This window comes from Mixophyes fleayi, chromosome 5 (genome assembly GCF_038048845.1).
Source record: "Mixophyes fleayi isolate aMixFle1 chromosome 5, aMixFle1.hap1, whole genome shotgun sequence".
NCBI lineage: Eukaryota > Metazoa > Chordata > Amphibia > Anura > Limnodynastidae > Mixophyes > Mixophyes fleayi.
This window is the reverse complement of record NC_134406.1, coordinates 135,656,669-135,683,131: the sequence shown is the minus strand read 5'-3', so window position 1 is coordinate 135,683,131 and position 26,463 is coordinate 135,656,669. Positions and strand designations below refer to the sequence as shown.

Genomic DNA, 26,463 nt, shown 5'->3' with positions numbered 1-26,463 from the left:
TCACAGTTGTTCTTATATTTTATATTACATTTCCTTTTATGTGTTCTTATGTGACCTGTCTGACAAAACAGTACTTGCAATACATAGACTCAAATAACAGAGTGCATTTATGCTTCAATTTGAATCTGGGAGAATCTTAAGATACACTTGGATTTGAATACTGTTGGAACTATGCTCAAGTTCCGTGCTTTTTTTGAATGCAACTTGCATGCAAGTTACATTCATAATTGAATAAGGCCCATAGGATTAAACTGCATATACAAACCAATCCACTTGAAAGTGAACCTGAAGTTTGATAATAAAAAAAATTCTGGGGGCAGATGAATAAAAACATTTAATGCATTTAGAAATTACTTTAAAATAAAATAACTCAAATAGTAAGCTTAATAAATAAATGAATTATTAGCATTATTATGTGTATTTAAGTTGTACTTATTGTTTTTGTATACTGAAGTATATTATTATTATTATTAGAGATGGTCACTGACCCCTGTGTTTTGGTTTTGGATCTGGATTACCTTAGTGTTTTGGTTTTGCCAAAACCGCCCTTGCGTGTTTTGGTTTTGTTTGATTTTGTTTTGCAATTTGTTTAAAAAAAAAAAAAAAATCACTTTTTTGGGGGCTAAAATAACCTAATTTAGTGCTCCACCTGTTTCTTGGATAAGTGAGGTAATTCTACAGCAAATAAATTAAGAAAAAAACTGTTTAATCCCTGCTGGCCGTCCTGAATTCTACACACAAACCTGATTGTTTTCCTCTCCATCTTAGCCTATTGGCAATGCAGTCATCGTCTTTGGGTGTATATTACACCCTACACTTATAGTTAAATATAAAAAGAATCAGCCTGCAAAGACAATTTTATAAATACAAATGGCCAAAGCAGATGTTATGTTTGGGTGTATAATATTCCCCTAGATTAAAATTGAAATAGACGAAGAAGCAGCCTGCATAGACTGTACAACAAAATATAAATAGACAAAGGGAGTTTGGTCACTGTCTGTATATCACCCCCTCCACATATAGTTAAATAGAAAAAAAACAGCCAGCATAGACTGCACGTTAAATAGAAATGGACAAAGGCAGTTTGGTGGTAGTCTGTATAGGCCCCCCTCCACTTGTAGTAAAATAGTTAAAAATTCAGCCGGTATAGACTGTACAATATAAATAGAAATGGACAAAGGCAGTCCCTTTCCTCTTTGGTGGTAGATTACACCCTAAACTTAGAGTGAAAGTTTTAAAAAGATGTTGTCGTCATCATCTTCAGCTACATCCTCACCCGCATCATTGTGTACATCATCATCACAGACTTAATTCATCTCCACTTGAATCCGCCATTAGAGAACTGTCAGTGCTTGGATGTCTTTGATGGTAAAGGCCATACTCGTGGAAGATGTAGTTCATTTTGATGATCATCTTTTCCACATTTTTCGGAAGTAACCTCCTACGTCGATCACTGACAAGGTTCCCGGCTGTGCTGAATACTCTTTCAGAGTACACACTGGAGGGTGGGCAGCTTAGGTATTGCAAAGCAATTTTGTACATGGTTTCCAAATGGCTTGCTTTTCTTCCCAGCAAGGAAAGGGACTGTCTGACATTTCCATATCAATTACCTCTTGAACATAATCCTTCACCATCCTTTGCATGTTAATACTCGGATTGGATGGAGTTATGGGCTAGGTCACACATTTTTTTGAAAAATCTTTCAAACCAGCCCAGGGGGTAAATGTATCATACCCCGGTTTTTTCAACTCGCGGGAGTTCGGCGTCTTTGCAGCTTAAATTTAAAGCGGTGCTGCCTTGTAAAGGGAAGTTTCCCTTTACAAGGCAGTGCCGCTTTAAATTTGAGCTGCAAAGACGCCGAACTCCCGCGAGTTGAAAAAACCGGGGTATGATACATTTACCCCCAGATGTTAAACTGTTGTGGCCTGCCCCCTGCATCATCCCTGTTTTGCTTTTGAAAGTTTAATTTTTTACGAGCAGCAGCTGATTGAGAAACTGAAGGGGGAGACGTCGTCAAGCCAAGGCTCAGTTCAGCGGACAACTTGCTGACCAATAGCTCCTTGCAAAGGTTCACATGTCGCTGATTTTGAAGCAAAGAATCAATGTAGGTCTTAAACCTTGGATCAAGCACAGTCGCCAAAACGTAGTGATCCGAGTTCAAGATTTTAATCACTCTAGGATCATTGCGAAGTGAATTAAGTACTTGATCTACAAGGCCAACATACTTTGCGGAATTGCTTTCTTATCATCTCCTCCTTCAGTTTCTCAAGCTGATTTTCTAATAGTCGAATTAAGGAAATTACTTGGCTCAAGCTAGCAGAGTCTGCACTCACTTCACACATCACAACTTCAAATGGTTTCAGCACCTTGCAAAGTACAGAAAGGATTTCCCACTGAGCAAGAGTGAAGTACATCCCCCCTCCTTTCACAATGTCATGGCTTGTGCAATACGCTTGCATGGCTTTGCGCTGTTCCTCCATCCTCTGAAGCATGTTCAGGGTGGAATTCCACCTTGTTAACACCTCTTGCTTAAGTTGATGGCAGGGCAAGTTAAAATGTTCTTGGAGCTGCTGCAATCTTCTACATGCTGTGGCAGAATGCCTGAAATGTCCCGAAATTTTACGGGCCACCGAAAGCATCTCCTGCACCTCACAGTTATTTCTTAGGAAGCTCTGCACCACCAAGTTTATTGTGTGAGCAAAACAGGGAATGTGATGGAATTCACCCAGCTGTAATGCTCGCACAATATTGTTGGCGTTATCAGAAAAGACATATCCTGGGGAGACAATAGGAGAGGAAGTGCAGGACAAAATAGTGTAGATGTTCTAAAACAAAAAAAAACACTGGACTAGTATGCAAAAGTAATGTTTACAGCTCTTTCAGGAAAAAAATGCAGTGAGGTGAAAGACCACTGGGGGCAGATAAAAACTTACCCTAACGCTATCCCTAGATGTCAGAGTGGTCTGCTTGTGAAGACAGGCTGTAGGTTAAAATGTGGCTGTAAACTCCAATGGTGGACCGCATGTGGACCACAAACCGGAAGTGGATGGATTGCAGTTTGGGAAAAAAGAAAGATGATGAGGGGGGAGTATTGCAATGGTATAAACCTACGCGTTTCATCCGCTGAACAGACTTTTTCAAGGATGGTCTTGTAGCTGACACTGAGGTTATAAATACTCTCTGCAGCCATCAATAAAAAAATATATATATATATATATGATAGGTTAAAAAAAGAAAAGGATGTTTATATCAAAAGGTATTGATAAAAATATTTTTAAAAATTTAAAAATTATTATAAAAATGAACTGAGTTCAAAATCAAGATTTAGACCATAAGGCACCAGTGTTTTAAGTTGGAAGATCCATTTAGATTCTATTTGTGAAATGTATTTTGTAAAATCTGCTCCTCTTCAGTTTTGTTTAACTTTTTTGTATGCCAGCCAAAATAAGTCCTTTTGGGTTAGATTTATGGTGTAGTAAATAGTGATTTGATACACTGTGATTGGTCAGACCTTTTTTAATGTTGATATGTTCCATTATTCTGACTTTTAGTTTTCCTTTTGTCCGACCTATATATTGGAGTCTGCAAGGGCACTCCAATATATATATAGCACCCTCCATATTGCAGTTTAAATGAGATTTGATAGAAAAAGTTTTTTGGTTGCTATGGGAGGTAATGCTAGTGATAGGTTTAGTGCTAAGCATCTCTTTATTTTTGCAGCATATACATTGATTACAGTAAACAAAGCCTGGAGTAAGTCTGTTTGCCGTGTCATTGGAGACGGGGATATAGCTACTGGTGAGGAGGTTGCAAAGATTGTCTGCTTTTTTTGTTGATAATTCTGGGCTTTTCTGGTACAATGAAATGAATTTCCTTGTCCATCTTGAGAATATGCCAATGTTTCTTGATGGACATTTCCAATGGTAAGGTATTACTGTTAAACTTAGTGATGAATGACAGGTTCATATTTGATATGATGTACCAAATGGTACATCCAGCTTTAGAAGATGTAAAACCATTAGAACAAAAGGACCTCCTTAACCACAAACCTCCCAAACCATCTTCGAACATGAAAAAGTCTGTTCAGCGGATGAACCGCGTAGGATTATACCATTGCAATACTCCCCCTCATCTTCATTCTTTTTTCTCAAACTGCAATCCATTCACTTCCGGTTTGCGGTCCACCATTGGAGTTTACAGCCACATTTTAACCTACAGCCTGTCTTCACAAGCAGACCACTCTGACATCTAGGGATAGTGTTAGGGTAAATTTTTATCTGCCCCCAGTGATCTTTCGCCTCCCTGCATTTTTTCTTCAAAGAGCTGTAAACATTACTTTTGCATACTAGTCTGTGTTTTTTTTTTGTTTGTTTTTTATAACGTCCACACTATTTGTCCTGCGCTTCCTCTCCTATTGTTAATTATACTACGTTTTTTAAGGAAGCAGCAACCTATTTCAATACCAAATGAAAGCACTTACTACTGTGTTTATATATCCTGGGGAGAGTCCAAGTGGTATAAAGCCATGTATCAATCATATCTCTTAGTTTTCGTAACAAATTATAACCTGTATGAATGTTAGTAAAGCTGGTGATACAAAGAGTGGCCTGCCTGTGACAAATGTTACGTAGTGGTGTACATGCTGCTACTGTTCCTGCTGGTGAAGGTGAATGACCAACCCAGTGGGCTGTCACAGTCATATAGTCTTTGGTTTGCCCACTTCCACTCGTCCACATATCAGTGGTTAAGTGTACAGTGGACAGAATGGCATTTTTTAACGCAATCACTACATTTTTACAAACTTTTTGGCATAGTTGCGGAATAGCTTTACGGGAAAAATTGTGTTGCGATGGAATTTTGGTAACGCGGACACAAAACATCAATTAACTGAGAAAAACCAGTTGCATTTATTGTGGATATTGGACGCAGATCTAACACTAGCATAGTAGCCATGGCGTCTGTGATTCGCTTGGCGACTGTGTGACTGCTCTAGCAAATGATTGTTTCACAGTTAATTGTTGTAATGCTCCTTTTCTTGGCCATCTTATGGGAGGAAGATTCACCCCCAGCATTTTTTTGTTTTATGCCCAGGCATGACAATGGCCTTTTTCTTGTCGCGTGCCAAAACTGCTGCCACTGGTGCAGGACTTACACAAACAACCACATCCTCATCAACATCCTTATTAGCGCCCTTATCGCCTACACAAATCTCCACCTCATCCTCTTCTAATTCCAAAGTGGCATCCTCAATTGGTGTATCACCGGCTACACTCGGGCTGTTCAGGCACACATCAGCAGAAATGCTGAAAGGACCCTTCTTTATGGGTACACTATCACATACCACTGGTGGATGGAGTTCTCCACAGGGATTGGTGTCATTTCTGATTCTGAGCATATATTTTCCTCTAATGCCCTACTGTTTCCTTGCAGCTCGGCTTTCACGCGTAACAGTAGTTGTGCACCACTTTGGACTCAAAATTACTTGGTCTTGCTTGGTCACGAGTGACCGTACAAGAAGAAGGCTCAGTAACATTTTTCGATCTGGCACTAATAGAGAAAGGCGAAGGCCTCATTCTTTCTTTACCACTGCGTGTGTAGAATGGCATGTTGGCAATTTTTTTTTTTTTTATCGGCAGTTAACTTTTCACCAGTTACAGTTCTTTTTCGCTTCAACACGGTAAAAAAAAAATTGGGGTGTGTTTTTTTTCCTGATTTAAAAAGACTATGTACTTTTATATAGGCTTTACCTGATGACGTACAGGGAAGACTTCCATCAGGACTGGTGCCAGCACCTGCCCACTGATCCTGCTCATATGTGGACTGCTTTGAATCCATTTTAATAAGCCCCAAAACACTTGTAGTGCAAATTCAGAAATATATAGTGCTGCTAGATAATACTTTCAGCACCAGAAAATAGATTTATTTGAACTGGGCAATATGTCAGACCCCAAGCATTTGTAGTGCAAATTCAAAAAAATATACTGCTGGTATATTACTATTTCTGCAGGCAGAAAATTGTTTCTGGAGGAGGGAATATGACACCCCAAACAGTTGTTAATGTTTGCAAAAATGCCTCCTCTATCCTCCTCTCTTCCTGCTGTAAGAAGTGCTATAACAAGTGCTAGAAGAATTGCTAGAATTGCTCTCTTCCTGCTCTAATGCTGCCTACGACCTAACCCTTTTCTCTACCTCTGTCAAATGGCGCTGGAGTGCTGCGGAGGCGGCTATTTATGGATTTCAAACATTGCGAGAAATGAGATCCGAGATCCGACGACGTCACAATGACGTTTTGCCTCAATTTCAAAACCGAATTGGCGCCAGACTCAGCTCGGTACTCTGGCGCCAATTCAGAAACCAAGTTCGGACGGGTTCGGTTCTCGGGGAACCGAGCCCGCCCATCTCTAATTATTATATTGATGTGTTATCATGTGAATCTGATGATATTCAATTTCTAAATACTAAAGTAGGAAAGCCATTTGGTGGTTGGGATATGAAAAAGTCTTAAAACAAAATTACTGAAACTTTTGGTATGTACTGGATATGCATTTAAGCAACATGGTGTATAACTAAATAACTGAAACCTATTGTTTATTCCATAGACAAAAACTTTACCGTTTAACATGTGCCCTTATAGTTTGATTTTAGGAGTATATTGATCTCAATTTCTATGAACAAAACCTTTAGTACACTGAAGGAGCTCCTATATCGCCGCTGATGATGCAGTCGCTGTGGGCAGAGCTTGAGTCATGCATAATGGTCACTAGCATTCCACTGCTGTTTACATGCGCCAAACTTATGCGCAGATTAATATATGACCTGGCTAAAAGCCAGAGCATTTCAACCAAAGAAATTGTCTCTCATATGTGGCTGCACAGTAAGTTAGGTTCAAACAAAGGAAAAACATGTGCTCAAAAGACAGGACGTTACAGCTAAGAAACACAGAGCAGTGAGTCATCATTGCAGGCAGTGTCCAGTTGTGTGGGTGTGTTAAAGGTCACAACCCCCACCTGAAGCAATGCATTCTGGGTAAAGATTTATAAGCCACTGAAGCAGACAAAACAGTCCTCTTTTGACCACACCACATACACATCTGGAAGTTGGAACATCTCTTCCACCTGGAGCCTACAGGACATACACATTCCACAGTAAGATTATACCTAATCTGTCTTTAACCGTTATCTTCTAATTATACTCTAATTCTATTAACTTTCTGAAACTTTTTACAAAGGCTAGCTCCTTCCCCATCTCAGAAATGTTTACTATCTACACTACAATGGACTCTTCCTTCCCCCCATATCCCTCTCTCTCTTATGCTTGGTCTGCATTATCCCTTGGCCTGACCACATGTTTCTATCTTACACGCGCTTGCAAACAGACATTTATCGCTACACAAATCCTCGTTGTACAAATCCTATTCAAACACACATAAACATGTGCTTGCTTAAACACATTTCTCTTTACACATCTAAACACACACTACACAAAAGAGCAATACTGACCACACACTCATATACATTTCTGTCTTACAGCATACATACTAGTGTGTATATATATATATATATATATATATATATATATATATATATATATATATATATATATATATATATGTATTTATTGTAAAGTAAAAAAAACTTGTGTCTTTATGCCTGTTTTGTATGTTTAGATAACTGGAATGAATAGGATGGATGGATGTTTATATAGATAATGCAGTATAGTGAGTTAAATGGTAGATTAGTATTTATTTAGCGATTAACACATAATTGTGGTCAATAGATGTGTAATACTTAGGTGGTATATATATATATATATATAACCTTGTGAAACACAGGGATTGTGTAAGTCGCTCTTACAGATTTCTAGTTGGGATGCACAAGCATAACAACTGGGATACCTTGTTTATGGCTGGCATGGTACAAGGCGAAAGCTCAAAAGGTTGTGTGAAATAATACCTCTAAAGTACATCTGAGATGTCACGGGTGCGTATTATTCGGCGTGAATAAAATAGCGAAAGATGCAAATTGCATTATATTCCAATAAATAATGAGATTATTTATTAATAAGATCAAAGGCATTGTATCATTATTATGGCGGAACACAGGATCCTACAACATACACCATGTACACTATTAACTATGATGCTGTCTTGCTCACTTATAAAAACAGTGCTCATCTTTAATGTGTCACAAGTGAGAGAGTGTGTCTTTGCTACCTCTTACCAACAGGTTCCAGCAATAATACACAGACCTTTGACCTTAATATCCAAAAGTTATTTAATGTGTAGACTACCATCCGTCTTAGTGTTTCTCTGTAAACTGCCAAGTGATATGACATCTTGTTGAGGCTTTTATCCTGACTGTTATATGTCAAATTTGTCTTCAACTTTTACTTTCTGTAAAATTAAGACCGCAATTTATAATTGCATATTAAAGTCTGCCAAAAAAGTTGCAGTATTTCTATATAAAACCTCCTCCCTCTAAATATAATAATTTTGCTCCTTCAAATAAATAAGCCACTCTTGGCAGAGAGGCATAATAAAGTAAATAGTCCATAGCCTAATGCTGGGGAGCTCTAATCCCAGGATTTCCATGTATGTATGTTTAGATGGGATCATGGAAAATTTCCTGATGCTGCGTGGGGGTTGGTTTAATAAAATAACCTATCCCCATCTAGAAGAGTTGTTTCCTAGCCCATCCGGATACCTGGAATGCTATGAGGCAAAGGCAGCATCTACACCCATGGTGAGGAGAAATTAAAGGTTAACTTCCTCTAAAATGTAGATAATAGACCCATTCTGTGCATTTTATAACTGGGTAGTGACTACCCAATCTATTATCATTAGTTAGATACACTTTCTAGGAAAGTATATCTACCAAATACCTGTAATGCCAGTGTCTGCTTTTCAGAGCACTGGGAATGTCCTTTACATACATATGACAAATCAGATCTAATATGATCATTTAAGGATAAAAAAAAGTCCAAAATGTGAATTTCATAACCTATTCATAGCCCCCAGCCAACTGCAGGTAAACCTATGCAATGTGGCAGGGTGAAGTTTTGTACAGAACGTACCCTAGTGCACTTTGCTCTGGTGCCAGTTGAAAGAAAGGGTAGAATACAAGCCTCAGCTGAATATGGGGGTTGCTCCACTTCCACCTTATTAACAAACTTAACACTTGCAGACAATGGTTCTGCATGTACATAGTCAAAACCAACATCCTAATTATTCACCATATGCTTAATAACCCCCAGAGATCAGTGGAATGTAGCAACAGAGAACATAATTAAACTCTATATTGAGTAGTGAAAGTGGAAAATCGTAGTGGTGGAATGGCAATTTAGAAATGGTGTTGTGGAAAATGTAAGTGAAATGAATTTGTTAGTTTTACAGTCAAAGCAGTAGAAGTGGTGATATGGCATACCACTGTATACCTGCACACTTTGACCACTGTGCATATCCCTTATTTTTTCACTTTTTTAAAATGGTAAAAGCAACGTTCTCAAAGGCAATTTTAATGTCTATTTAAGGTTAATGTATATATTTTTTTTACTTCACAATTGTTGAAGGGGGCATTGCTTTTAACCTACAAAATCAGGATCTGAGGCGCTGTCACCATACTTCGGAGGGAAGTTACTTATTATTATTTAGGTGCTCTCAAATGAATGTCTTACTTAAAAACATTCAGTAGGTGGTATGAGCTCTTATTATTTTGACCAGTTAATTGAAACCGCCAGCTGCTGCTTATATTCCTGTTGCATACATAAATTACAATATTTATAACAGTATTCAATGACATTTATTAGTCCTGTAAGTTTAAACAGTGTCAAGAGTTAGAAAATTGAACCAATAGCAATAACAATGCTAACAATGTAAATGTTTGTGCCAGTACCATACAACAGCTGGGTGCAGCCATGACCACTCACATCCGAAGACAGTTGCTGTGTCTTTGTCTCCCAGCAACTTTGTTAATGACCAGTTCAATCACAGCTCTAGTGGGAAGCCTCTCTGCAAAATCCAATCAGTCTTCTAAGAATAAACAATATGTGTATGTGTTTTATTATGGGAAACATTGCTTAAATTGGTGTGACTGTCACCTCAAGCTGCAGCATAACTTCTCCAATGATTTTCAAAAGAGAATACATTCATGAATGTTAGACATGCAATAAGTGTTGCTTTTCAGTTTTTTCAATTTTGCTTTCAGGACAATTTCTGATACTGAGCTAAAGATTGAAATGTTGACAAATAGGTTCACAAAAATAATTTTTACTGGTTCATAATGATTTTAAGTTGTTTTATGGTGTACATTTGTGAGCTTTGACAAAGTTTAAAAACAAACGGCTCTCATGCGCTAAACACTCTTATTTCATTTAAGGAGACCTTAACAAGTTGGAAATTTCTTTATGGTGTCCTTAACAATAAGAGGTTATGCCCTAAGATAAGTAACCTCTGTATAGATAGCACTGCAAGATTACTTAAAATTGAAACCTTAAATAACTTTACCCGTAAGACCTTTTAAGTTGTATATGCTACTTACGCTAATTTGCATAGATCATAGCTACTTGCCTTTTTTAAACTATCTTACTTATTTAAGTTGCCCTTATAGTCCCTTACAGAATTTAGCCCATATGGGTCAATTGTTGTTCCAAATAAGCATTTCAACTTTGCTATGAATTTGAAACTTTTACAAGCCAGGATTTCAATGATCGATATACTAGCATTGAAACACATTTTTGTACAAACTTTAAACTTGCTGAAATATGTCTCATTTAAACACAAATCTTCAAAAATAAAAAAAAGCTCTGAATTAGCTATATATTTTAGTGAGAAATTGTAAAACAGTCATCTGGGTCTTTTACATTTAAATACTAATAAAATCATTTATATAAAAAATATGTTCCGTGTACCTAGGTTTCAACCAGGGCAGAGAGGATTTCAGAGTATGGGTGCATTAGTAAAACAGTCATGCCATGTTCTATACTTTAAATGGTGGCCATATTGTAATAAACAGTCCCCACATTCTTGTGATTAATATACGTTTCATGAAGCGAAACAAAGCAGCATTACAGGAGAAAAAAATATGTTTATTTAATTGAAAGGAGTGGAACTAAAGGAATAGGATATGGTTATTTTTTGGTATATATTGAACTGCCTTCTGATCACCAATACCCTGGAGCCACTATACAAGCAAGATTGCATCTAAAAAATATTGGATTTTTTTTGTTATATGCAGTTGAAAGGAGAGATTCTGGTAGGAAGATTGGCTGTTAGCAATAGTACCTTGTATGGAATGTATTTTGTTTTTTAAAGTTTTTAAAATATTTTGCATTAAAGCTTTTAAAAGGGTAATCCACCTAGATTCGGCCTTTGTTTTGCCTCCTATTCCATGAATGAATATTTGGGAGTAAGAAGAAAGAGGATACAACAGAAAAAAGAATGTAAAGACCCTTGATTGAAGTTAGCCACATTACCCTGAATAAGCCTAATCTTGACTGCTAATCTTGGAAGCTAAGCAGGATTGGGTCTGCTCAATACTTGGATAGGAGACCATCTAGATATATAATATAGAGATGTGGCTGATTTTGCAATATAAGAAGAAAAGAGAATACAAGAGAAGAAATAATGTAAAGACCCTTTATTGAAGTTGAGTGTCGTCTGCCTGTTGATGTAAGCATAACACTTTGGGGGGGATCATAAGACATCTATCCTTTCAGGACATATGACACGGGAGTGCTTTGAAGCTTTTATGGAACTATTTTGATTCACTTCATTATATATGTTATATGTGCCTATGGGGAATTTTGCTATATGTTTTCCTGACATTTAGTTTGCACCTTGTATGACAAATTACTGAATGCCATTGTACAAACCATTGTATGTTCAAAAGGAATAGGAGGCTAAACTTTGATGTGAAGTTTACACTTTTGCACGGTACGGCATTTAGCAAGATGAAACCTATTGTATAATGGTTTCTCCTAAAATGCAGACATTGCCTTAAAATGCATACATTCATAAGCACACACACAATACAATCATATACAAAATATGTCCAGCATAACTTAATTTTGTTATAATCACACTTAAAAAATAGGAGACAATGTGCCCTTGCCTTTTTAAAGTCCAGCATGCAGAGCTTGGCCTTCCCTCCAAACTGCCATTTGCACTGTGTGTTGGCATCATACAGTTCCCCTGGAAGCTTTTCAGGATATTTATATTCCTTCCCGGGCTTTGGATCATCAGCAAGGCAAACAGCTTGAGAAGAGCTGCAAGACAAGGACAGTCAATGACAATGGGACATGTTTCTGAAATTAGAAATGTTTTCTTTGAGTATATGTATACACACATTCTACTCTGTCTTGCATGGATTTAGTTATGTAACTAGTTTATAAAAATTTTTTTGCACAGTGGAAAAATCATTGCACTCAAACTCTACCAAGCCTCCATATTCCTGCAGAATTCTCAGTTCTATTAAATATCAACAAGTTTCCACTTCTCTGGAACAATTTCTTTCTGCCATGTACTATATTTTTCTCTTCTGATCTGACAGTACAACATCTTATCCAAACACTAACGCATTTGGCACTAGCTACTCTTTTTAGTCCATGTCAACCATGTTATCAGCTGCGGAACACTGAAGAAATATGGTGCCTTCAAAAACTTTCAAAGTAACACAAAAATTGGTGAAAATCTCATACTTCTAATGTGACTTCCTCACTTTAACATCCCTGTTGACAACTGTTCTGACCCTGCCACCATCAAACTTCTCACTCTTTCCTCCTCCCTTGGCCTCACTCAGTGGACCTCCTCCCCTACCCACTGTCTTGGTCACTCCCTCGACCTTGTCTTCTCTCACCTCTGTGATCTCTCTGACTTCTCCAACTCTCCCTTCCCACTCTCCGACCACCATCTCCTCTCCTTCTCTCTGTCCTCCTCCCCTTTTCCCACCTCGCCTAAAGCCACCCTCACCAGGCGCAACTTTGACGCCATTGACCCCATCTCCTTCTCCGCCTCTCTTGAAACTCTCCTATCACCCCTTCCCTCTCTGGCCTGCCCTGATCAGGCATCCTCTCTCTACAACCAATCCCTCACTACTGCCCTGGACACCATCGCCCCGGCCTCTTCTATCCGCCGTCGTCGCCTTACTCCCCAACCCTGGCACTCCAAATTCACCCGCTCCCTCCAAAAGTGCTCTCGCACAGCTGAACGCCTCTGGAGGAAATCGCGTTCCCTGGCTGACTTCCTTCTCTTCAAATTCATCCTCTCCTCTTTCTGCTCTGCCCTGTCCCTCACTAAACAATCCTTCTTCAAGTCGCTCATCTCTTCTCAGTCCTCCAACCCCCGCCGCCTCTTTGCCACATTCAATTTCCTCCTCTCCCCCCCCTCCCACTGTCCCGCCTTCCCTCTCGGCGTCTGACTTCGCCTCCTTTTTCTCCTCCAAAATTGAAGCCATTAGACACAACATCTCCTCCTCCCACCCCTCTCCCCCCACTTCACCTCCCGCCATCAACCAGCTGTGGTCCTCCTTCATTGCCACATCAAGGGAAGAAGTTCACTCCCTTATTCTTTTCTCTCCACCCTCTACCTGTCCTCTTGATCCCATCCCCTCCCACCTCCTTCGCTCTCTCTCTCTCCTACTGCCTGCTCCTATCTCTATCACTCTCCTCTGGTGTTGTCCCATCCTCATTCAAACACGCTCTTATCTCCCCTATCCTTAAGAAACCCAATCTCGACCCCACCTCTCTTGCTAACTACCGCCATATCTCTCTTCTCCCATATGCGTCCAAATTACTTGAGCAGATTTTCTGCAGCCGCCTCACCAGACACCTCTCTGACAACTCCCTCCTTGACCCTCTCCAATCCGGCTACCGCCCCCTCCACTCCACTGAAACAGCCCTGGCTAAAGTTACCGATGATCTCCTATCAGCCAAATCCAAGGGTCACTACTCCATACTCATCCTCCTTGACCTCTCCGCGGCCTTCGACACCGTGGACCACCCCCTCCTACTGCAAACTCTTCTCTCACTCGGCCTCTCTGGCTCTGTCCATGCCTGGTTCACCTCATACCTTGCTAATCGCTCCTTCTCCGTATCCACGTCTGGTTCTTCCTCCACCCCCTCCCCTCTCCCTGTTGGAGTCCCTCAGGGCTCTGTACCTGGCCCTTTACTCTTTTCGCTCTATACTTCCTCCCTTGGGGCTCTCATCTCCTCTTTCGGTCTTCAGTATCACCTATATGCTGATGATATTCAACTCTACATCTCTTCTCCTGATCTTTCCTCCTCCCTCCTCTCTCGTGTAACTGACTGCCTCTCAGCCATCTCATCCTGGATGTCCTCTCGCTTTCTTAAAATTAACATCTCCAAAACCGAACTCATTGTCTTTCCCCCACCCAGGCTCCCTTCCCACCATGACCTCTCTATCGTTGTTAACAACTCCACTATCTCCTCTGTCACCCAACTCCGCTGCCTAGGTGTCACTCTCGACTCCTCTCTCTCTTTTGCCCCCACATTCAATCCCTTGCCCAAGCCTGTCGCTTCCAACTCCGTAACATTGCCCGAATCCGTCCCTTCCTCTCTCAAGATGCCACCAAAACTATCATCCATGCTCTCATCATCTCCCGTCTCGACTACTGCAACCTCCTCCTTACTGGCCTCCCCTGCTCCTGCCTTGCCCCCCTCCGCTCTATACTCAATGCGGCTGCGAGACTCATCTTCCTCTCACGCCGCTCCTCCTCGGCCTCCCCTCTCTGTCTTTCCTTACACTGGCTTCCCTTCCCCTACAGAATCCTTTTCAAACTCCTCACCACCACTTACAAGGCTCTCTCTCAGTCTACTGCCCCTTACATCTCTAACCTCCTCTCCATTCACACTCCCGCCCGCTCCCTGCGCTCAGCCAATGATCGCCGCCTCTCCTCCACTGTGATCACCTCTTCCCACTCTAGAATCCAAGACTTCTCTCGTGCTGCCCCCCTTCACTGGAACGACCTCCCTCGCTCCATTCGTCTCTCACCCAATCTGTGCTCCTTCAAGCGGGCTCTTAAAACTCACCTGTTCCTTAAGGCCTACCAACCATTCACTTAACCTCTCACCTCTTCTGGTTCTCCCCTGCCCCCTTTCTCTCTCCCCGTTGCTTCACTGGCTCCCTTATGTACCTGATTCTGTTTACCCTCCCTTAGGATGTAAGCTCGTATGAGCAGGGCCCATCTTCCCTCCTGTCTCCATACCTGTTCTTCCACTTCGTCTCTACTGTATCTGCCTGCCTGGAGTTTCTGAAATACTGGTACTTTGTGTTTATTGTTCTGTACTGTCTTACCCTGTATAGTCTACTGTTTGTACCATGTACGGCGCTGCGGAAACCTTGTGGCGCCTTACAAATAAACGATAATAATAATAATATACTGCTATCCACTGCTTATATCAAATTGCTCTGGACCCTGACAAACAAACATAGTTCCAAGCTCTCATCTCCTCTCACTCTTATCCCCAAATGCTTTTTATTATCTTTTCTCAATTCTTCCAAACCAACCCTTCTAACTACCATCAAGATCTTGCTTCCTACTTCAAGAACAAGAGTGATGAGATCAGACATGACATGGTATTCTCTTCCTTGACCAAAAATCTGCTTAATTCATTCCCTGCATTTTATCCCACAAATGAAGATGAAGGGCCTGATTCATTAAGGATTTTAACTTAGGAAACTTCTTATTTCAGTCTCCTGGACAAAACCATGTTACAATGCAAATTAGTATTTTGTTTTGCACATAAGTTAAATACCGCCTGTTTTTTGATGTAGCACAAAAATACTTGATAGCTTATTTGTACACTGAAATTTAAAGTTGATATTTGTGTGCTACATGAAAAAAGTCAGTATTTAACTTATGTGCAAAACAGAATACTAATTTGCACCCCTTGCATTGTAACATGGTTTTGTCCAGGAGACTGAAATAAGAAGTTTCTTAAGTTAAGATCCTTAATGAATCAGGCCTGAAGTATCCATCTTCTTGTTTTCCTACTATACTACCTGTAAATTTGACTCTATACCCTTACAACTCAGTATATCCTAACAAGAAATCACATCTATATATGTGCAATCATAACACTGAACTATACAAATGTGACACATGAAATTAAGACAGTCAATGTCTTAATGTTCCCTTACTCTCATTACTTCATTAAGACATAAATGAGGCATATGAGTGAAATTTACACTCTGCACCTTTTTTGCAGTTGCCAACTAACCACTGTGTCTTTAAATAATTACTTATAGTACTACTGTGTTGCGTGATGTGCAGCTTGACCTCAGCTCATGAACATTACTTAATTTTACTTAATTTACCACATTTTTCAAGTATACAAAGTCAGTCAACTACAAGTTGTTCAGCATTTTAATGACTAAGCATCAAACCATGGGGAAAAGTATAACTGTGGGAAGTACTGTATCATACTGTATCTAAGAAACAAATCTTTGAGCTATTTCAATTAAGGTGAAACTCAAATTACAAGTAAAACATACTTAAGAGCTTCAGATTTATACAAGGTAATAGCTTTCCTTATATAAATTAGTATACTTGACAGGATTTCCAAGCAAATGCATGAAGTCATTTTATTGGCTGACAGTGTGCAGGGAGGTATTCTGTGCTTTTGGTTAGAATAAAGTAACCATTTTCATATCCAGTTCTTTCACCTTCTCATATTTCACTGGTACCAGACTTCATAAGTTTCACAATGACAATGGGCAAATCTCTGAAACAATCTCCAGTGATTAGGGGATTTTACATACATATTATTAAACCACCACTCTAAAATTGAAGTTGCTTATTAGAAAGAGGCTAATGAAAGCATTAACAAATGAGTGTGAAAATATCTAAGAATCAAGCTAGAAAAAACATTTTTGGCATGATTGGGAAAACATTTACTATATTATAGAGTGCCACTGCCAACCTAGGCTGATTGCAAAGAACAATTCCTGTATCATTGTTAGTTACTGAAGGAGCATGCTCATCATTAGTCTCCCGAACATGTTGATAAGTATTACTTTATATTATTGCAAAAAACGTACTTATTCACTGCATTTATCAGAAAAATATTGAAGAGGCAGCTGCGTATCGCTGTGGTGTACCGCTACTGATTCACTATCTGCACTTGATACCCAAACCAAGCTGGTTCACGCATGTGCAGAAGTGCTGTTTCTTACCTACTGACTTTCTGCTATTTTATCTTGGATGTCCTCTCGGCACCACAAACTCAATGTTTGAAAAAATTGAGCTATTTTTCTTTCCACCAGTTAACAGGCGCTTACTACCTCTCTTTCTCTGTTTTCAGTAAGACAATACATTGTACACCTGAAACTTACTTCTTAGGTGTCATCCTTGACAGAACTATCCTTTGTTCGCCACATTCAAACTCACTGTTAAATGTATCTAAGCATCATCTCCAGAAAATACATGTATCTATTACAAGACACTGCTAATAATCACATGCATTGACTATTGCAATTCCTTCTTACTGATCTCGCCCTATAAAGAATTTCAAACCTACAATACATTAGCTATACTAATTTACCTAGCCAGACATGTTTCTACTGCTGCTCTGCCAGAGCAACATTACAACTTGTTTGGCTCTACCTTACAAAATTCAATATAAAATACGTCTTTTCACAAACAAATCTCTTACCTAAACTGCACCAACAAACATCTCGTCAGTTGTCTCAAAATATCTCCTGACTTGATCCCTCTGCTCAAGATCCGCTCTTTATATCCTCACTCATTGCTTGCTCCTATTCCAGGTTTCAAGACTTTTTCAGACAGTACCCAGTGGAATTCTCTCAATCATACAAGACTTTTCCCTAGCCTCCAAACATTCCCTAAAAGCTCACCTGTTCAGCAAAGCTTGTCAAATACCCGAATCCATCTTCTTAAACTCCTACCATACAGGTCACTCCAAATTTACATGTATTTACTTTCTACAGTATGCTCAAACAACTGTCTGACCCCAAACCAACATTGTTTTGTGACTAGATCATATAGCCCACATTATGCACTTCTCATTATAATCTGCCTGGACAAATATGCAATAAGTACCTTTTAACCTCATGTATTAAACTCCTATTTTCCTATAGATTGTGAGCACTTCAGTAAAGTCCTCTTATTACTTAATCTGTTTGCTAATACCCAGTCTTGTTTTATAAGTGTGTTTGTCCCAATTGCAAATTACTGCCGAATATGCTGATACTATATAAATAAATATTAATAGTAATAATAACATACTTTAGTAATCACAGTGTAGTTCTATGACCAAATTAAAATGTAAGCGCCCAGGCTGAGTGCTTTTGTACAGATTATGAAACTCAGTAACTAATTTCCTTTTTAATTTACAGTAGGGAGACCTTAATATAGAAGTTTCAATATAGAAACAAAACAAGTTGCTTGTAAGAGGTGTTCATCCTAACCAGGTAGGTTGTGACTACACTGATATTCCATTACCAAAATATTTGAGCTCATCAAATACAAAAATATATTTTACACTATTAACATCAATTATCCCCATATATACGTACTAACATTACTATATATATATACTTATAAAAGGATATATACTTATATAAGGATATATTTTAGAGGAATTTTTACATACAATTTATTTATGTCACCTGTATATTACAGTACAACTGCTTCTTTAACTGAAGTAGTGATGATTAATTATTGAAATAATAAATGTAATATTGAATAACTATGCATTATAGCCAACAAGCAATCTAAACAGAGCTACATATTTTTAGCATTAACATTTAAAAAAAAACATACAGTTAATTACATTTTTACGTGTATGCTTGGAAACTGATTTGGTGCATGAACAATTACCATCTTAGCAATGTTCCATTATCAATCAAGCTTTTACAGTGTATATTGTTATTCTGTGATTTTAAGTGCATTCCTTTTATATTTCATGTTTCAGTTGGAAAATGTATTGCATTTGTAATACTTTTGATTTAGACACCTGATGGAGGATTGTTTATTTATTTGTCATTCCCAGTCAGCAAACTTGAATTGTGACATCAGACACACAATTTTAGTTTTAATTTTGTTAAATAATGTTATTATAAATGTGTGCATGAGAAACTGGGAATTTATTGCAATGCGTTAAAATATTGTTTTTATAACCATATTGATTACAGTAATATATGTATCTACCTTTATACTGAAAACCCAACAGGTTTTTTTGATAATTTTCCAGTGTTCATAAATCACCACCTGTTAAGCAGACATTCTGCATGAATAACCAGACAATGGCATGGCTTACAAAATGAGAGGTCTCCTCCGTTTGGTACCATCAGTACCTATATGGTTGTATGTTGTAGTATACTTTTAATTCCAATTTGTTGATACAAAACATTTCCTCTCACCTCATACATGTATGGTTTTAGAATTAAAGAAAACTTTATAACCCTTTTCATTTGCATACCGTGTGTCACTATTGAATTTATCTCCAATGTTTACCTTTTGTCTGCACACCTCCTCTTTTCTGAAAGATCTCATAGAGACCTATTTATCAACATCGATGCTTAAGGCGATAAGCCTGATTTTTTTTTTTTTATTACCAGGAAATTGCCATAATTTAGCAAGACAATATTGGTGGGCAGGGTGAGTGATATTGACCCACAGTGGTAAGGGTTAACTGACTGTGCTGGAGCAGTCTTGACTGATAGGAGCATGAATTAGTCTGCTTGATGGCTTGCGCATGTGTAGTGGAATTGAATTCCACTATTTTTTTTTATTATTTTTTTAAAACAAACAACTAATAAGAACAAGTTTAAAAATAAAGTGTTTTTTAAATGATTTTTCTAAAATGGCGATAAAAAAACATTTATTGTGGCGGTACAAGTACCAATGCGATACTTAAAGTTAAATAGGTTTTTCCATGCTTTCCCCTGCTAAAGTGGAATTATTTCAGTTGGGAACCACTTCTTGTATATGGAAAAAGAAAAAAGGCCTATTGGCATTTTAGCAGGATCTCTCAAATTTGCTCTGTGTTATTTATATTTTTTTGTTTACGGTTTTTCTTCAAATATCTTCCCTTGCTTCACTGGGTTACATAATTTTCCTGCTCCAGTGCTTACTCTCCCTGACATTAATGCCAATTGGGGTAGCAGTTATAATTCTTTTTTCTTTGGATTTCTTTGATATCTATGTGGTATAAAAGGAATAGCCATATCCGATGTTCAATCTAAGCTGAGCAATGCGGAAATAAAAGAGTTAACAGGTTAACCTAACGAGGAGTCCCCACTGAAAGACAGCATTCACAATCTAAAAGTCCTACGGGTGCTGTTCTTATAAATGTTTCTTGTCTGACAACCAGGAGTTTTTTTCTATTACTGGAAGTGTTGAAGCCATTCTCTTGATAGATAGATCTATATTTTACACATAATATGCCTTACATATGCAATTTGTCAATTGGACATTTATCATTGTGTGAACCCTATTACATTACAGATATAGAATTTGCACAATGAGAAATGCCACTACTGAGATACACGAAAGACTTGGAAATCACAAAGCAAAAGACAGCTGGGTAACCAAAGTTTACTAGGCAAGATTCGTAGGATTTGTCCATTTGCTGGGAACCTTTTTGTGTGTAAATTGAAAAGGAACTTGTACAAGCATGTTTTGGTGTTTCTATAGTTACAGGAAATAGAACACATTGTGATGGTTCTTGTCAGGACCATTGTTAGCATACTATACAGGGGGGCAGCAACAATACAAGTGTTACACCATATTGGATTAACTTGATTGATATATAAGATATAATGCTTTGCACCAGCATTGTATTTGATAAATGAACTCATAACAATACTAAATCAGGGTGCTTTTCTTTTTCAGTGTATAGTACTGCAAATATTGTAAATATGTTTGTCCAGGGAATTAACACTGACATAATTGCAGGAAAAAATATACTGAATTAACATTGGAACCATTCAGGGAAACTAAATACCAGGTTTTAAAAAGTTACTACTAGAAATATAATATGTGAAAATAAACGGATTAGAATTAGGAAATGTATATACAACTGAAAATATAAATGTTTCAATTTGTATTCTGATGTACCTTCACTTAACACTACGGGATACTTTTACTTTGATTTAAAAAAACTCAAAATTCTTGAATTGAAATGCCTACTAAGCAAATTTGCTGTAACTACTTTACACATTGTATAAAATAGTTATACAGTGCAAGTTTATATGGGTATATTTACACCTGTTAATGGATAAAAATGAAAAAGGAGATAACTGTTCATCGAGTCAAGTTCCACTATGTGTTTGATGGTTGTCTAGCCCTAGGGACCTTTTTTCTCCAGGGTCACTGGGCAACATCTATTTATACAGCTTACTGTATTTTAATGCTGTTCCCTTCAATAACAGACGTTCTGAAATTAGAATTTGATAGTGTTCCTATAGCAGCAATGCCCTCCATTAAGTAAATGGCCAATAAAAGGGTCTCTAATAGACTCAATAAAACAATAAAAGTCATAAGGGAAGCATTTCAGGTATTGCATGATGCGTTTAAATATACTGGGAATATTATAAACATGATTACTTGCTGGTTTATGGGCACAAAAGCACAAAAAAACCTCATGCTACCAACAAAACTCATCAAGTTTAAATTGCACCAGTCATCTATATATAAATGATGGACATGATATATATTAAAAAATAAGAGTGTATGGTTATATGTGCAAATGTAGCCCAGTTTTTTCATTTAAGAACAGGAAACAATATGGTTCAGGAAGAACATGTGCAAAGTATGTTGCCTTTATTGAGATCTTCCATAGTAATATATTTGTTCAAAATATGTTTAAAATGTATATTATTTTGATCAAAGAAAAAAATGTGATTTAGTGCTATCTAAATCACATCGCCACATCTCTGACAAATTCCATAGATTGCCCCATGTTTTTACAGGAGAATAAAACACAGAAATGTGATATGTCTCTTTTATTATAAGTTGTTATGAATACATTTCTTACAGCACAATGTTTACAAAGTAAATACAAATGCTTAAATGTATGCCTCTATTCCAAAGTTACAGCTGCCTGTTGACATCTCTAATATAGAAGATATACAGATGTCACCCCATAGCTTGTTTTTTAGCAAACATAAAATTCAAGGTCCTAGAATGGCAATTTTTTTTCATCCAGTAGAAGACTCTAAGAGAGACCCTGCTAGGAAGCAGCCTGGGATTCATGTCCACAGAAAGGAGCCGGCCACAGGTCCCGCTGCTCTTATGAGGGATAGTGAAACTTAAAGAGCAGGAGTGGAGCAGGGGAATTTCTCCTGAGCAAGTTATAAAAATATTGACGGCTTAGGTTCAAAGGGAGTGCGTAGAAGTGTCAGAGAAAAGTGGAAGGGATGAGCAGCATCATGCCCAGCGAAAGAGATCATATGTATAACAGTAAATGGCGCGCTCACATCCCCCTCTTTCCATAAGAGCAAAAGACAACACTATCCAGACAATAGGATGTTTTTCACTGCCTGAATATGCAGGTTTTTTTTATACATTGAATAGTGTTAATGCTTTAAAAAACTAGAAGAGAAACAACATATATGGATTGATTAAAAGAGTAAGAAAACATATTCATATGTAAAAAATAATGAATATTAAGAGAAAATAAAAAAGTATAAAATAGAAATACTGCTCCCTTGAAAAATTGGGTCAACATCCTTACTAATACTCTCTTCTAATAAGACGCTGTATGTTTTATTGCATATGTATTCTTCAGATGTTTGTAACACAGTGCTGTACAGAATGTTACTTTTGGTTGACCTTTGCAAAAATAAAATCTTTAAAAAAAAAAAAAAATAGAAATACTGCTGCATTTGATGTTTGCCACAGCCCATGTTGCAGTTAAGAGGAGAAGTCTTATTGGTAGAGATGCTCAGGCTCGGTTCTCCGAGAACCGAGCCCATCCGAACTTAGCAGATCCGAGTACTGAGACGAGTCGGTTCGGTACTTTCGAGCAACCTTTGGAATTGAAAAAGAGGCAAAACGTAATTTTTACATTGTGGGATCTCGCGAGTTTTGGAATCTATAAGTACTGCCCTCCGTGGCGATCCAGCGCCATTTCACAGAGAGACACAGAAGGGGTAGCATGGTTCTTAGCATTCTCTAGTGCAGTTGGGCTGCGTCATAGCTAGAAAAGAAAGAGGAGGAGTAGCAGTGTTCTTGAAAGCCTCCAGTGACATTCTACTTAGTTATAGCTCACACAGAAACAGGAGAGCTCCATTGCTAATTGTCATTGCTGAAATTTAAATAATAGGGCTGGCAGTCTTGTTCTAAATCTGCAGTCACATTGTACTGTGCCATAGCTCACCCAAAAATAGGAGAGGTGGCAGTGTTCAGTGCTGAAACAGAAATTCAAATAATAAGGCTGACAGTGTTTTTAAAAGTCTACCATGACATTCTACTGTGCCATAGCTCATACAGAAACAGCAGGGGTGGCAGTGTCCTTGTCACTCTTCAGTCACATTGTTCTCGTCACTCTCAAGGTTCAGTCATGATTATACTAATCCTTCTACCTCATGTGCTAAAGCCTTTGTTCAAGTGCATAGTGTTTTTAAGTCAGGGAAACAAAAATGTAAATAAAAAGATTGTACCTTTTTAAAGAAAAAAACACCTCTCTAATAAAAGGTGAAAGTTTACAGTAGAAAAACATAACATTTCCAACATGCCATTCTACCCAAAATATTACCAAGCATACCAGCATCAGTTAGCTCCCTTCTCTCCGCTAGATATCAGCACCTGCAATCTACACGGTCATCATATTCACCCTCATCAGTGTGTACATTGGAATCCACTATCACAGAAGTCTCTGTACTTTGATGTAATTGCCAGTAATGGCCTTCCTCATGGAACTTGTAATTCATTTTACGGCACAGCTGTCATTAATTTTGGGCAATTTTTTTAGGCCAGACCAAATGTCAAAATGTTGTGCCGACTCATCCGTATCACCACTGGGTGTCTTGGGAAAGCTAAGTTTTTTCCAAGAAGCAGTTGCCAGAGAAACTGAAGGAGGAGACATCATTGTGTCATGTACCACTTGAGCTGTCAGCTTGCTGACCAGGAGCTCATTGTATCTCTTGAGATCTGGGTCAGTTGGAAATACAGAGAAGACATAGCTCTTAAACCTAAGATCAAACACAGTTGCCAAAATGTAGTGATCCGATTTCAAGATGTTGATAACTCTTGGATCCTGGCGAAGCAAATAAAGTACTTAATCTACAAGTCCAACATAGTTAGTGGAATTGCTTTGTTTCATCTCCTCCTTCAATTCCTCTAGCTGCTTTTCATAAAGTCTAATTAGGGGAATCACTTGACACAAGCTAATAGTGTCTTCCCTCTCTTCACAGGTGACTACTTTGAGTGGTTTCAGCATCTTGCACAACACAGAAAGTATTCTCCACTGTGCTGGACTAATGTACATTCCCCCTCAAATTATATTCTTCTTGCAGCTGCTTCATTCTCCTATATGCTGTTGTAGAATGCCAAAAATGATCCGAAATATTTCGGGACACATGTCTCTGTCACTTTTTAAAAAGTTCTGTACCACCAAGTTGATCGAGCAAAACAGGGAATGTGAATTCCTCACGCTGTAATGATCTAACAATTTATTTATTTTATTATTTAAGTCACACAACCATGTTACAATGCAAGGGGTGAAAATTAGTTTTCTGTTTTGCACATAATTTAAATACATGAAAAAACAGTCAATGGAACACATGTGCGTTCCACTGACGGGAAGTTCGGCATTTGGATCACAAACTTGCGTTCTAAATGCCGAACTTACCGTTCGTGGAACACTGCGGAAGAAGGAGGCTGAAAGGGCTGAAAACTCACTCTCTCTCTCTCGTAACATTATATCATGACGATACCTAGGGCAGCTGCCTAAGGTAGTAAGGTTTGGCATGGAAAAAGGGCAATTAAATGATTATGAAAATTATCTGGCTGCAATTATATAAATTAACCATATTTACCTTGTTAGTAAATCTAATGATGCGGTGATTGAAAATATTTCTATTTTAAGGTGACAACTTATTTACAAATGTCTATTGTAGCTTGTATAAGCTTTATAGCTTGGCACACTGTTTTTTAGCGGAGTGTTAGGTTTGGCGGTACTTGTTAATTATACGGATATCCAGTCCCAACATGCCTCACCAACGACATGCTGGAACTTGCAGTTCTCCACACATGCTGGAAAATCTTGAATCATGGTGCCTAAGCAACATTCTGTAAAGGCACAGTACCCAGACTAAGCATCGTGCGCTAGGCTGATTGCTGGGGGTGAGTGGGAGGGGGGTTTAATCAGTAATGGAGGACCTCCCATGAAATAATGTCTGTTACTCTACCGTGTCATTCAAAACTGAGCATCTGTGCAAGAGCAGCACTTTTTAAGGAGACCTTCAGCAACTTTGAAAACTACTCTCTTCCATGGCAGAGGAATGAAAACCATTGTTGAAGAAACTGCCATGAAATATAGCCTAGATGTTGGTCTTCCACATGCTGCCAACTGGAGGAATATTCTTCGGTGGTATTAAACGTTTTTGTCCCAATACATGACACTATGTATGACACAAACCTAACACTATGCATCATCCTAAAAACCCTATTTCTACTGTGAGGCTTTGCAGTGGGAGCATAATGCTACAGGCAAGTGTTCTAGTTCAGGGACTGGAAAACTTGTCGGTATAGAGGGCAGAATGGATGGCGGAAAACAGACAATTCTTGGAGGAAAATCTGCAGGAGTCCTAGAACGGCACAGAGAGGAGTCGGCGACAAGAAGGGATGAAAAGAGAAGAAAGAAACAGATAGAAAAGGTAAGTGAAGGAATGGAGCAAGGGGCAGCAAAGTAGGGTTTTGAGGGGCAAAGGAGGCTGCATCGCACTGTTTTGAGGGGAAAAGGAAGCTGCATCGCACTGTTTTGAGGGGCAAAGGAAGGCTACATGGCAGTGGTGAAGAAGAGAGTCATTACTATGTCATAATAAGAACTGATGGCATTACTCTGGCATAATATTAACTGGGGGCATTACTGTGCCATAATATGAATATAATATTAAATAACAGATTTTTGTCAGGTAAGGTATTCTTTAATATTTTTTCTTTAACATTTTAAAACGCTTTCTTATAACAATCTAGTTTTGTGTATCTCTTTTACTGTTCTTATTTGAGTAGTAAGTTCATGAAATATTAGAATACCTTTCGGTATATATTTTTGCATACTTTAACTGGTCATTAGGGCAGAGAACCGGTTGTTAATTTATTTGAACCCCATATATATATATATTTATTTTTTTTCATCCATTTGCAAATATGTGTAGCAGAATTATTTCAGTAAAGTGCTAGCCACACCCCCACATTAGGTTGGCCACCCCCACTTGGATGGGGGGGGGGCGCCGGTGCCCTGTCTTGCCCAGGGGACTAA

The 26,463-nt window shown here is 38.4% G+C and overlaps 1 protein-coding gene across 1 annotated transcript in view; it reads right to left on the bottom strand.

Annotated features, from left to right (window-relative positions):
- ADAMTS16 (ADAM metallopeptidase with thrombospondin type 1 motif 16) overlaps window positions 1-26,463 on the bottom strand; it is a 377,420-nt gene that overhangs the window by 192,901 nt on the left and 158,056 nt on the right. The window contains exon 10 of the mRNA XM_075212833.1: window positions 12,108-12,261. Coding sequence (XP_075068934.1) covers window positions 12,108-12,261 — 154 coding nt within the window. The remainder of the gene's footprint in view (window positions 1-12,107; window positions 12,262-26,463) is intronic.